The sequence below is a fragment of the Microplitis demolitor genome, chromosome 4, assembly GCF_026212275.2.
Source record: "Microplitis demolitor isolate Queensland-Clemson2020A chromosome 4, iyMicDemo2.1a, whole genome shotgun sequence".
Taxonomy (NCBI): Eukaryota; Metazoa; Arthropoda; class Insecta; order Hymenoptera; family Braconidae; genus Microplitis; species Microplitis demolitor.
Genome location: NC_068548.1, coordinates 3,853,177 through 3,867,038, shown reverse-complemented (window position 1 = coordinate 3,867,038; position 13,862 = coordinate 3,853,177). Strand labels below are relative to the sequence as shown.

The 13,862-nt window shown below is 27.9% G+C and overlaps 1 protein-coding gene across 3 annotated transcripts in view; it reads right to left on the bottom strand.

Annotated features, from left to right (window-relative positions):
• LOC103574876 (suppressor of lurcher protein 1) overlaps positions 1-13,862 on the bottom strand; it is a 331,756-nt gene that overhangs the window by 17,606 nt on the left and 300,288 nt on the right. For all 3 annotated transcript variants that reach the window (XM_014442139.2, XM_053738735.1, XM_053738733.1), the window contains exons 9-10: positions 12,932-13,118; positions 8,441-8,628 (exon numbers count right to left, since the gene is read on the bottom strand). In XM_014442139.2, coding sequence (XP_014297625.2) covers positions 8,441-8,628; positions 12,932-13,118 — 375 coding nt within the window. The remainder of the gene's footprint in view (positions 1-8,440; positions 8,629-12,931; positions 13,119-13,862) is intronic.

Here is a 13,862-nt window from a genome sequence, read left to right as displayed (position 1 = left end):
GTTATAATTTATATGTACACGGTTCTGTTTTCAATAGAAAATTACTAGACAGTGAACAATAGAATGTTTCTTATCATATTACTATATTCACCTTTGAGTTTACGTTCATTTCAATGGGAACATCCGAAACTATGTACATCAGAGCGAACTATCCGTTAATATGCTGAATAGTCATATCAGACATATCGAAAATGATATTTGATACCAATTATATTATAATGGAATTCAAAGCTATGAGGTATAAGATAACAGTAACTCAATTCGCGGCAAGAAAATTTTATAGAACAAAATAAAAATTAAATATAACAAGAAAAAAAAAAAACAATAGAATCATGTTCAGTTTTTTTTATTTTTTGAATGAGAAACATACTGACGTAATAAATCATATTGATTCACGTTGTTTTAACCCGACGAAAGCTACAAATCGACGTTTCGAATTGTGAAATATGGCCAACATAATAAATCGGTAAAAATGAAGAGAAAACTCAAACACTTTTTACTTTTACATGTTTATTCTTCTTCATCACTTTTGTTTATCTTTTATAACTTTTTTTTTTGAAGTTTATTAATTTATAAGTAAACCTCATTTTCCGTGATTAAAATAATTCATCAAAGATTGAACATTTCTTGGTGTTTACACAGAATTTTTAATTGCATTATAAAAAAAAAAACGGAAATAGAGATTAGGTTTTTTTTTTGTGACAATATTTTAAATAAATAAGTTTTACCGTCTCGTATAATTGAGATTTTAATTTTAATAACTTCATTATAACTTGCGCAAGACATGTTCATTATTCGTGTAATTAACTCTGAACTAAATTACAGTAAACAAATGTACTCTAATGTAAACAAACAGAGAGTATACCATTGTAATCAATAATTCGTAGATACCCATTGTAAATTATACTATTCGTCAAATTTTCATATAGTGATAAATCACGTGATATTATCGAATCAAATCCCTATAGTCCGCTCTAATCTAAATAAATCATCAATTGTGTGTAGAAACAACTGGAACAATCCTATTTACAATCTTTAATTAAATCTTAGTTCAATACAGTGAATTGATTAATTTTTTTTTTGGCTAATTATTATATTGTAGAAAATCAAAAATTAATTTTTTAATTTGAACGCATTCTAAGTTTTGTAATTTTGCATATAATTACTGCGTATATATTTTGAACTGTGCAAAAAATTTTTTAAAAGAAAACATGGAACTCATCTTACTGCTTCGCGATTAAGATGTGTATTGAGTATGGTCAATTATTAAGACTAAAAATAAAATTGACTTCTTTAGCTCTACACTCCATGTATGGAAAATTTTTTCGTAGCAGATCAGAGTGCATATGATTATCAACAGACATCTGAGATAAGGTCAGGTGGTTTAATCCAGTGCTTTGCGAAGATAGTATGCTAATTCTTTTTATGCGTGTTGGAAATTATTTTAATTTAAAATAGTAATGAAATCAATAACGATTGAGGTTAATTCTTGTTTATATGTGTGTATACATATAGGTAGATAGATACAGAGCAAAAGGGAGAGAGAAGGTTCAATATTGGGGTACTATTTCAATCAATATGTGAATCTCTGAATTGAAAATGACTAGCTTATTTTGAATAAACCTCAATATTGTTTAATCAAGATTTGTTTTATTTTTTATCACTAATCCAATAATAATGATAATTTTCTGAATATATTCAAATTTAAATAAGTATTTTTTTATAATTCATCCCGGGGAAAAAAAAATATATAATCATATTAAATTATGTATAATTTTATATGAACTTTTATAGTTTTATATAATAATATATAACTTTTTATATAAAATTAGATATCATTTTATATGTAAATATGAAAATTAATACAATTATATAAAACTATATAAAATGATATATAATTTCGTATAATTATATAATTTTATATATAAAGATATAAATTTATATACAATCATACATGATTTTGTCATTCCCAACACTGTATATTACGTCATTAAATAGAAATATATATAATTTTGTATAGTTATATAATGTTATATATAAACATATAAGTTTATATACAATTGTATATAATTTTATCTCATTACCACCTCCGTATTTGATATCATCATACAAAATTTTAAGTTTAATTCTTTTTCCTTCGATGTAAAAATATGTAAATGATGATATATAAACGCATTTACGAATTTAAATTTCGTAAATATTATAAATTCTACTCCATCGATTATAATAGTTGATATTTATATTTATAATTTTTTATTTTTTTTTTAAAAGCATGTTCAGTTGTTGCGACCAATTATTTCAATGCATAAGTATAATGTGAGTATAATATATAAAACTATATATAATTATATAAAACTATACAAAATTATATATGGCCAAAAGTCTTATATAATTTTATATAGACATTCATATATAATTTTACATGATTATACAAATTTTTTTTTCCGAGTAATTTAATTGTTTTTTAAAATAACTTATTTTTGGTGTAAAAACGAAATTTTATTATTGTTCATATTCCATTATGTTGTCACTTTACAAATGGCTTTAAAACTCACCCTATTTTTATTTTTTTTTTATTTTTTACTTTTTCGCTTGTTGATTTTTGTTTATTGACAAATCGTCAATACACTAGGGTTTTCAACACTTGACATGTAATCACCGTCACGTAGTTCCAATAACATACGCGTGGTCGGAGTAAAAAAAAAACGAAAATAACAAACTTTTTATTTTATTGATTGTTATTAAATTGAAAAAATAATAAAATAAATATGTCTGAATAATAATAACAAATAAAGAACGTGTAACTTTTTCTTTTTTTATTGAACAAAGTCGTTATAAGTGGACACTCGTAAATAAAAAAAAATCTGAAAAATGGTACGTCAAGCTCAATCAACAATTTTAACTACCAAGCAATCTAACAACGCTTTGATTCAAAGAGTTATTCGCAACGAGTTTGTCACAGCTTCGATAAAACGATTTAACGATTTTGGGCGGTGAAGTAAAACTTCCATTTCCGTATTGGTCATGTCTGTACGATTCGGTTATTCGTCGTTCTTTTATTCGACTCGCGACTAGATAACCCGATAGTTAATTTTTATAAAGTAGAATAATAATAATAACAAACGAAAATGAAACACTGTATATCGTGAAAATAATTATAAATAAATTAAATTTCTTTTTTTTTTTTACTCATAAGTTGTTAATCAATATATGATTTATTTTTAGTAATTTATTAGTTCAATGAAACTTCAAATGTGTCGTATGATACGTATGGTTCGGTTAAATTTTCCCTTATATATATATAAATATATATATGTATATATCGTAAACATCAGTTGTAGCTTTAATGTTTGAACATTTACGAAAGTCTTACGTCTAACATTTTAGGCCATACAACATGAAGTGAATCCGTAAAATTGATAAAGTTTCACTAGAAAAACTTTTATAATACCTGTGCTTTAAAGAATTTTCCAAGATCATACATATATATATATACGAGTTGAAAATTTATAATAGCATTTTTGTCAGGCAACTTGGCGACAGGTTTTTTTTTTTGTATTGTATAATTTTTTTTTATTTTAGACTTATGTTAATTTTTTTTTTCTAATTTATAGTTCATAGAAAAGAATAAAGAGTTTAAGAAAGAAAAGGTTGAAAGATGTTTTGGGTTGTAACTGTTACCATATTTTTTTGTAAGGCAAATATTATAACATATATAAGTATACATGTATATATAAACTAGGATTTAAATTTATAACCTCTTGGGAGAAATAAAAAATTTTATATCGGAACCATTCATAAAATCTCAGTAAATTTTTCATAAGAAAAAAAATGTGCTACATTGGTGACATTTAAAAATCGTAAAAATGAAAATATTAGGAAAATTAAAAAATATAAACCTCATAGCAGACCAAATATTGTTGAAATTGTATAGTGAAACTAATTTAAGAGACGATTAAAGAAATAAAATAAAATAAAAAAAAAAAGCGTGAAATGATATCTTTTATACGATAAACTTGTGAAAAGTATAGAAAAACAGTTGCCAGATATCTTAGAGTTTGATGAATCTGAGTTTTCCTTTCTTACTTGGCAACTATTTCCGTCCATATCCCAAAACTCCGCACACGGAAATAACACTTGTCAAAGTTTAGTGAAACTTTCAAACTGGGCAAATGGTTGCTGATATTAAAGTGTTATACCAGAGTTAAGGGTTTGTGTACATACCTAACATACATATATACTTATACACAGAAGCCTACTATAACTATATGAGGATATCATATAAAATGTGATTGTTGTTAGTATAAGAATGAAAACGTTTATGGTTATATTCTCATGAATTTTCACTTAAGTACTTGGGAAAACATCGCATATATGTTATATATACTTTTACATTCCAACATTAAGCATTGATCGCTTTGTATTAGTTTGAATTTTGTCATAAGACTATGAAAGATGTTTTTGAGTTTATTACTAATAATGTATTATAATCATAATAAATAATAAAAAAGGGGGTTGTTGAGAAAAACGATAAAATGTGATGTTATGACTCACAACTCGATTTCATTAGACATGAAATGGGTTATAAGGTGATTGAGCTAATGTATGAACAGTAAAGAGTTTTTATGAAAATATATGATATACTTCAAGTTAAATTATTATATTATGTATTACAAAAAATCGGGAGTCAATACGGATTTTCTTTCAATCGAATCCACTTCGTCAATCGGAGTTTCGGAGTTGAATGAAATCAAACTTCCATTTTTAGAACCAATGGCAGATTGATCAATGACAAGATTGGTTCTGAAAATCATTTTTTTAACTATGGTTTGGATTTTTAGTTGATATTGACTAAATAACGAAGCTTGTAGTGAGAATGCAAGTAAAGATCGGTAACTGATACAGAAAATTAGGTAACTGGTACCGAAATAATCGGTAGCGGCCCCTGAAAAATAATCGGTAGTAGCTACTAATAGATAACTGTTACTGAAAATTAGGTAATTGGTACCGAAATAATTGGTAGCAGCTACTGAAAAATAATCAGTAGTAGTTACCGATTACTAATAGGTAGCTGCTACCGATTATTTTTTTCAGTGTACCATGAGTTGCAAAAAGATGATTATTTACTGATTTAAAATTAAAATTAAAAGACATTTGGTTGAATTTTTTAAAAAATATGTTGAGAAGACAATCGAAAAAAAATCATAACTTTCCTTTGTATTTTAAATAGGAAATTTCCAAATAAAATGTAAAGTACTTAAAATTAAAATTGAAGGCTGAAACTTGCAGGGATTTTTTTTTCGATGTTTACAACAGCATTTTTAAGTGGGAATGAAAAAAATAATAGTCGTTTCAAATGGACCACCCTAATCAATATATAAAAAAATCGTTGGGTATTTTGGAATCTGAATAGCGGTGTTGAGTTTTAATTTCAATAAGAAATAGAATGATAGCATGGAAAAAAAACAACGGAAACTTAGATGTCGCTGTTATGCAATAGTAATGATTTATGAAGGCGTGACCACTGAGATACACGGCTTAGAAGTGACAATTGAACTTTCAGAGCCCTAAATCAGCTGCGGTGTAACCATCCGGCTGATTCAAGTGCTCTTGGCTATCGATCCGAGCATATGCTCTAAGTCACTTCCGAAGCTAAAGTAAATGTATCAAAGCTCCAATGTTGCTTTTAACTAGCTCGCGAGGACTTAAAATAGTCGGATACTCCAGCATGGCAATTCAAACGTCGCTTGACCATTACTGACTGTTTCTACTTCTTTTACTGTTGCTTGCTCATCCGGACTTTTTACTACTTATGTTACGGGTTTTTTTTATTTTGAATTTAATGAACCAGGATTTCCGTAAAATTGCAATGTCAAAATTTTATAAACATTAAAATTACCATTTTAACGTAAAATGCTGAATTTGTTACCGTTAATTCTAAGAGGATGGAGGTAGAATGGCCCCCTTAGGGATTTTATTAGCTAAATGGGTTATCCGTAATTTACTTCATGTCTCAAAAGTATCCTAGAAATAGGTCCATGATAGTCTACTTCAAAATATAAAAACAATCATTTTTTGGGCTAAATGGTTCATTAAAGCGATAAAACCCGCTGAGGTAAGTTAGGTTAACTCATTTCTGTAGAGTGTCTATAGATTTTCTATACACTGATAGAAATATTTATTTGATATTAATAAATGTATTTATTTGAAACAGTTTTTCAGCCTTATTTGGCTGAAGTATTTGTTTGCCTTAAATATAGATTTAATCATAGATGATAAATCTCATATTTGAGTTAACATCGCTGCGATACTCGACTACAGCGCCACTTTCTGTTTGTAATACCTTTGACTACATAGTAGGAGAGCTGGTAAACAATTTTGGGTAGGTTCTTGAGGTACTTAGCAAAATTTGTAAGTGTCCATGAAAGACCCCTACAAAAAATAGTCGAGGTCTGGCTGGAGGGTAGCGGCCCTCCGGCAACCCCTAAATTCTTGAAAAAGGTAAATTTCCTTATTCAAAAAATTTTTTTGAGGCACTTTGATTTTTATATATATTCGAGTTAGATATGTAAAGAATTGATATGTGAAAAAGCCAGATCAATTAGTCGACACTGTCTAGTGTAAGTCATTCGTCCATTATGTGTAACAAATTCAAAATAAAATCAACTAAATATTGTTATATAGAAAAAAAAATGATGAATATTTTTAAAATTAATTACTGTGTGTACTATTTTCTTTAAACAAATATAATTAAATAGTACTATAAATTACTTGTCATAACCCTACTTAATTTACTTTACGTGTCATTTCCTTCTATTCAAATAAATAATTTATTAACTGTTATCAAGTCTTATTTGGCTCAAATCAATACTTCTATCAGTGTAGAGTTTTTTAGACAGCAATCCTGACTAGCTTATTAAAGTATGAAAAAAAATTCGAATATTAGAATAAGCGCATGTGCAATCTAAAAAATTTGGTTATGTTAATAAGGCAGCTAAATTCAAAGTGTCATAAAAGAGGGAGCCAATAGATTCGCTAATGGCTTGAGTCATTGAGTAGGAATTTACTAAAACTTCATGATTTAATATAAAAAGCAATGATTTAATATATATTATAACACACTTTTGACCAATTAGAAAAAGCTGTGTTTTATTATAAAATTTTATTAAACCGACGTTAGCTAGTTAGCGACATATTCTTCGGGCATGAGTGGCATAAAAAAATTTTTCATTTTTGAATACCAATGATGGGTCTAATTTTACTGTACTTGCAGTAATACCTCTAACACCTTTCTTATAACTTTTATCTCGCTAAGATTTTATTTTCATCGAATCGAAATAAAATGTAGTCCTCTTACTTTTGCTGCATTATTGTTAATGAAAAGAATGTGTGCATACCTTATTCTCGGGCATTTACCCAATAGATATTTGAATAAAAATAAAATTATTCCATTCGAAATAATTTTCAGAATTTTCGTCCTGACTATTAAACTTTAAGGAGATAAAAATACTGTCTATAGATATAAATATTTGAATTTAAGAATTTACTGTTACATATTTGTAATTACTAACTTATGGATGAACTACGATTACTTCTTTTTTTTTTATTGGAATCTTCAAAATGATTCTTTTAATCTAAAGGGTCGTTTTCTATATGTAGCAGGTGGAAACTATGATGGCCAAAACAGGCGGAAGAAAGATCAATAAACTTTAGAAAATTCCTTATTAGATTTGTAAAAAAATATATAATTCTATGTTGTCTTTTAAAATCTAGATTAAAAAAACGTTACTTCTAATTACAGATAATATTAAAAATTTTTATGCACAAAAAATACGACCTTCGAGTGAAAATATAATCATTTATATAGTTTGTGAATAAGGAAAAAAAAATTGAATAAATAACAACAAGTAAGAAAATTTTAGACAAACATTAAAGTTTTGACATAAAATGACAGTGTTATCTTGTTTTTCAACGTCATAGCTTGACATTTCTACCTACGACCTCGTAAATACGTCATTTTAGGTTTGGATGTTGCTCAACGAAGTGCCCTAGAATACATCGCTATGTTATTCTACTTGTTCCCTAAGGGCTTTTCAGTCAATTGGAAAATTTTCAGTCTTCCCAAGTCTTAGTTTTATATATATTTATACGTAGCGTGTCTAGGTTTTCTTGATAAAATGTATACTAAACTGGTGAAATGGAAAAAATGAAATATAAAAAAAATATATTGTTTTTTTTTTCCAACTTAAGATAAAGTACTTTGAAGCCAAATGGTTTGTTATAAGTTTTTTTTGTATCTTATACGTCGCTAGATTTCATGTTACATCTAAAAATATTGTAAAGATAAGAATACTTCTTTTTTTTTTTTTTTGTTTAGGAATAAGAAAAAAATGGAGCTGAGATAGAAAATTCCGACTAATATAATATATAATTTACTCACTCTCAGTAAATGAATATATGGCTTTAAAACCTCTTGCTTGTCGTGATGATTGAACTCCATGGAATTCTAATAAAAGCCGGGCGCCATTGCTCATTAATGGTCGTGGTGTTGTACCGCAAAATGCATCGATTTTCTCCATTTTACCATCAATGAGGACATATGCTACCAAAGAATCCACATTATCGCACCTGAAACAGAAAATATATGCAGTCAAACAATTAATTATTCAATTAATACATGTTCAAACCAATTATTGGTCATAGAGGTTGTGAATCACATTGATTTACATTCATTGACAATACTGGAAAAATATTATTTTTACTCAAGGTATATTTTTCCCTGTGACAGCAATATTGGTATTACAATATCATGAATATTAAGGTTTACCCGATAGAAGGAAACGCATATTGACTAGAACGAAATTTGATTTTTTATATTGAGAGTACGGAAATTAAAATGAAATGACTCTAAACTCTTGGGAAAAAAGTAGTATATGATCATATACAACCACATGTAGCCGATATGATTGTATATGAGCATATATGGAGCACAATCGTATTTATATGATCATATATGACCACGCATTTAAAAAAAATAGGTATATACGATCATATAGCATCATATATGAATCATAAATATTTTGTCAAATTCGACTATCATAGACGATTTTATATGACTCATATATGAATATATGAAGCACAAATTTTCTTATATGATCTTACCTTTCGAGAAAATAAATCATTAGATAGACACATACATTTTCTATCATATATGCTCATATGTGTTGATATATCATATCATATATGCCCATATATGTTGATATATGAATCATATATCAACATATATGGAACACAAATTCTCTTATAGGATCACACACTTCAAAGTCAAATAATTAGATAGTCGCATATAAGATCATATATGAATCATATATTAACATATATGGAGCACAAATTTTCTCATATGATCATACATTTCAAGAAAAAATAATTAGATAGGGGCATATAAGGTCATATATATTAACATATGTGAAGCATAAAAATGTTGTTCAATTTACCTGAATATCATATATGAACGTATATGAACGAACATTGTATGGAAATAAAATTAGATAGGGTTATATATAATAAGATATGATCATATATGAGCAAATATGAACATTTATGACTAATTGTTGATGCAGTTTAAACACTTTACATTTGCGGATCAAAAAGATGAACAAATATCAAATCCCTGAAAATGGTGATGAAGTTTCCGTATTTGTAATGTAAGACAGCATTAATTGAAAGTGGATCGTCGTTCCAATTTGATACCACTCAGAATAACTTTAAGATTTATTAGCTTCCATCTTGACAGAGGACAGAAAGAAGAGTCTTGAAAAAGTATGATAAATCCTCTACTTCAAAGGATAAGTCTAGACACTGTTTAATGTTTTGCTATGTTTCAAGTAACACAAAGATGACAATACACTCAACGCAATTCAAATCTCAGAAGACGAATCATTATACCTGTCCTAATGTTACTGCTGTGAATGTTAATATCTACAATACTTAAGTGTTATAGACCAGCTTCCTTAAGATAAAATGAATTCTTCTCAAATAATAAGTTTAATAGTCAATTTATTTGAATAAAGCTTGACTATTTACTTCTATATGGTTTTTGTAAGCTACAAAGTTTCTTTGTATTTATTTTTACGATTATTTAAAAACTGTACTAAAAACATCTTATTTTGTAGCCGCCATAAAAGTGGATTTGTTGCTTGGATAATTTTAAACCTCAATAAAATTGACGAAAATAATTAAAAATGGGTCATTTTTGGGTAAAATTTGTACGAAAAATTCACAAACAGACAATTTTATACAAGTTATTTTTTGATGAAATTTTCAAATTTAACGACATGTTCGGGTTGCTTTGTCCACGCGGGAAAAAATTTTTTTGAAGATAAGTCAAAATTTGGTTCAATTACTTCGAATCAAAGTCAAAAAAAGATACAGAGTATCTCTGATTAAAAACCCGATTGAACCTTATTGAAACTCGATCGAATTTCTATTAGATTTAATCGGAAACAAATACTCAATCAAAATTGTTCAGAAGCGTTCCGAGCATCCGGTAGAATTTTGGTCAGATTCAATCAGATTTTAGAGCAATGCATCGAGCCTCGTTCTTCTTTTTGCATTTAGAGGTTCTGTTTAAGAGAAAAGCTTGGACAAAAATTGCTATAGACCCTAGTTAACTCTCGATCAGATTTATTCGAAACTTCTCGATGAAATTCGATTGAAACTCATTGAAAACCAGTCGGAAATTTCCGATTCGAATTTCCGAACCGGATTTTTGAATCAGAGATTTGAATCCACGAAAACTCATTATTTCCTTGGCAGTCCCATTTTGCCCACTCTTCTCCATGAAAAAAATTTAACATTCCTAATAATTTTTTCTCTTATCCAATATTGTCTGTATGTAACTATTACCATAATAATTTCTCATAAATTTTCTATGTAAAATTTACTGAGCATAATAACTGTCTCTTACTGTAATTTTTAATGCCACATAAATGTCATGAAAACATACTTGAATGTTTATAAAATTATTTTTTAATCCATAGAATATGTGCAAATGTTAAAGGGTTCTTGTAAATTCAATATCGTGCACGTTTTTAAGCATTTTTTATGTAAAAGTTCTCTTGATACAATATAAATTGCAATATGAATTTTTTTAATATTTTTATTTTATTGTGCGTCCTTTTGATGCTTTTGTAGAATTGTAAATTTTTTTATCCAGAATTCGAAATGAATAAACGATGTGTATACGTTCCATAAAAAGATACGTGGAGAATGTATGAAATATTTAGTGAAGGTAAAAAAAAATTTGTCGGGAATAAAAATTGAAAATTAAATTAAGTCAACGAGTATAAGAGAGCTTACTCAATCTTGTTATCTGATTCGTTTGTAAACTTTGTAGAATCATGAGGATCTATATACGCTTTGTTGGAACTAAATAAGATTTCCACTCTGTTGAATGCCCTCGGCAGCGTATCACAATCCCTTTGGGTTTTGATCATATATGAGAATATAGGCAAGAAAACGCAATAGTGAGAGAGGGGAAAACGATGGTAAAAAAATAAAAAACTCCATGAGTGAGAAAGAGGGAAAGGGATGAAAATAAAGTATGTGTGTTAAAAGGATGTAAAGAGGTCCGCACATGTGCATCTAGAAAATTTAGCTGACTCAGTGTCCTCTTGTAAATCCTGCTTCTGATCGTCTTACGACTTAGCTATGCATCTCCGTGTTTTATTTGCATAAAAAAAAATTTTTCTATGGTTTATTTTCTCCATTTTTTGTGAATTTATATCTTGCGCTTACGTGTCATTTTTACCGAAAGCTGTTTATTTTTTTTTTTTTTTAATTTATCATAGGAAACTTATAATTTTGGAAATTTGGTCAGTAAAAAATAAGCTATGAATTGATTTCCATGTAGGGGAACAGTATTATTGAAATATCGATTATAGAAATGATACCCCTACTAATCATGGTAATCATACTTGTCATTATGGTAATTGTTCCTTTAACAGTATGGTAATCATGCCCATAATGTTATGGGAGTCATTACTATGACATAATAGAAATTTCCATAATGACTATTCCGATATTACAGAGTAAATGTTCCTAATATTACTGGGGCAGCTCCCATATCAGAATGGTAATTATTACTATAAATAAAAAATGATTTAGAAAGCAAATCTGCTATGAAGTAGACCCCACGAGCCGATTATCATACGTAATATTAATGATTACCATCTGATATGGTAATGATAACTGTACTATTAAGGCAATGATTGTCATCTAGTATAGTAATGATTACTATACTATTAAAGTGATCGGTACTATATTAGCATGGTAATCGTTACTATAATACCATGGTAATCATAACTGTTCTATCATAGTGATAATTGTTATTCGGCATAATGATTATTATACTATTATAGTGATCAGTACTATACCAGCATGGTAATCGTTACTACTGTAGTAATCAAAACTGTTCTATCATAGTAATGATTACTATACTATTATAGTAATTAGTACCATTATATTATGGTGATCATAACTATACTATTGTAGTAATGATTGACATCTGGTATAGTAATTATTACTATACTATTATAGTGATCAATACTATACTAGCATGGTAATCGTTACTATACTAATATGGTAATCATAACTGTTCTATCATAGTATTGATTACTATACTATAATAGTAATCAGCACCATATTATAGTAGTAAGCAGTACTATGCTATAATTGTGTACATTATTGTGATAAATTACGATTAAATTTGAACTCTGTAAACATGAATAAGTGCAAAAGGTAAATATTCACTAATTTCAGGTGCAAACCGAACCACTTATTGTAAAAAGTGGTTCGATTGGCACTCAGAATGAGTGAATATTCACCTATTTTACTTACTCATGTTTAGAGAGTAAATCTTATTGAAACTTACCCTTTAGAATCACCAGGTGCATCAACTAAATTAAAATCTTGAAAAATAATTTGAACTCGTTCTTTGCCACGTCCATGAAAATCGTAGCTGCAAGTTGATCGCGGTGGATATGGATTTGGATAACCCGGTGATGTGACGATACCTGTCTTCGTATTATCACTGCTGAACACCATATCGCAAGACGATGCTAAAACACAAAAAAGAAAAACAATTATTAAAAAAAATAATTTTTATACATTTTTCTGATGGTATTTCATGAAAATTTAACTTGGTATTAACAATTAATTGTTATGATTAATCAATTTTACACATTTTACTATAATTCCACGGTGTTTACATTTATTTCATTTGCTTACGACTTAAAAATGTAAACCATATAAATATTCTTGTAAAATTGTTACAAAATAGTAATTTACTGAAGATATGGATACAAGGGGCTAAACCAACATGCCTTCCTTTACTGGGAATATGAAAGGGCACACAATCTATATTATAGATGATGTGTATGTAAGCGGTTTATATAGATTTAGTGTTAAGCCGTTCGCTGGTTGGCACATAACCTCCAACTAATATTCAATTAAAATATAAATTATAAGTAAACTTACTAATTATTGACACTAAGATTTAAGTCGAATTCGTTTAAGTCTATTATTCACGATTCGATAAATAAATTTTAACTTAATTTTTATGTCATATCTCGTTTGTTATACTTTAAAGATATGGATTCTCTTAATTGAAGACTACTATTGAGACTGCAATAGTTGATTTACGTTTTTACAAATTTTAGAGATCATAATTTTGATATACATAGTAAGTGTTGCATCAAAACGGTTGAAAGCGATATTTATTGGGTTCAAAAATAAGAATACAATAACATTCATATATAAATATTTTATTCATATATATTATCGAGTCTATACTAAGTATACAG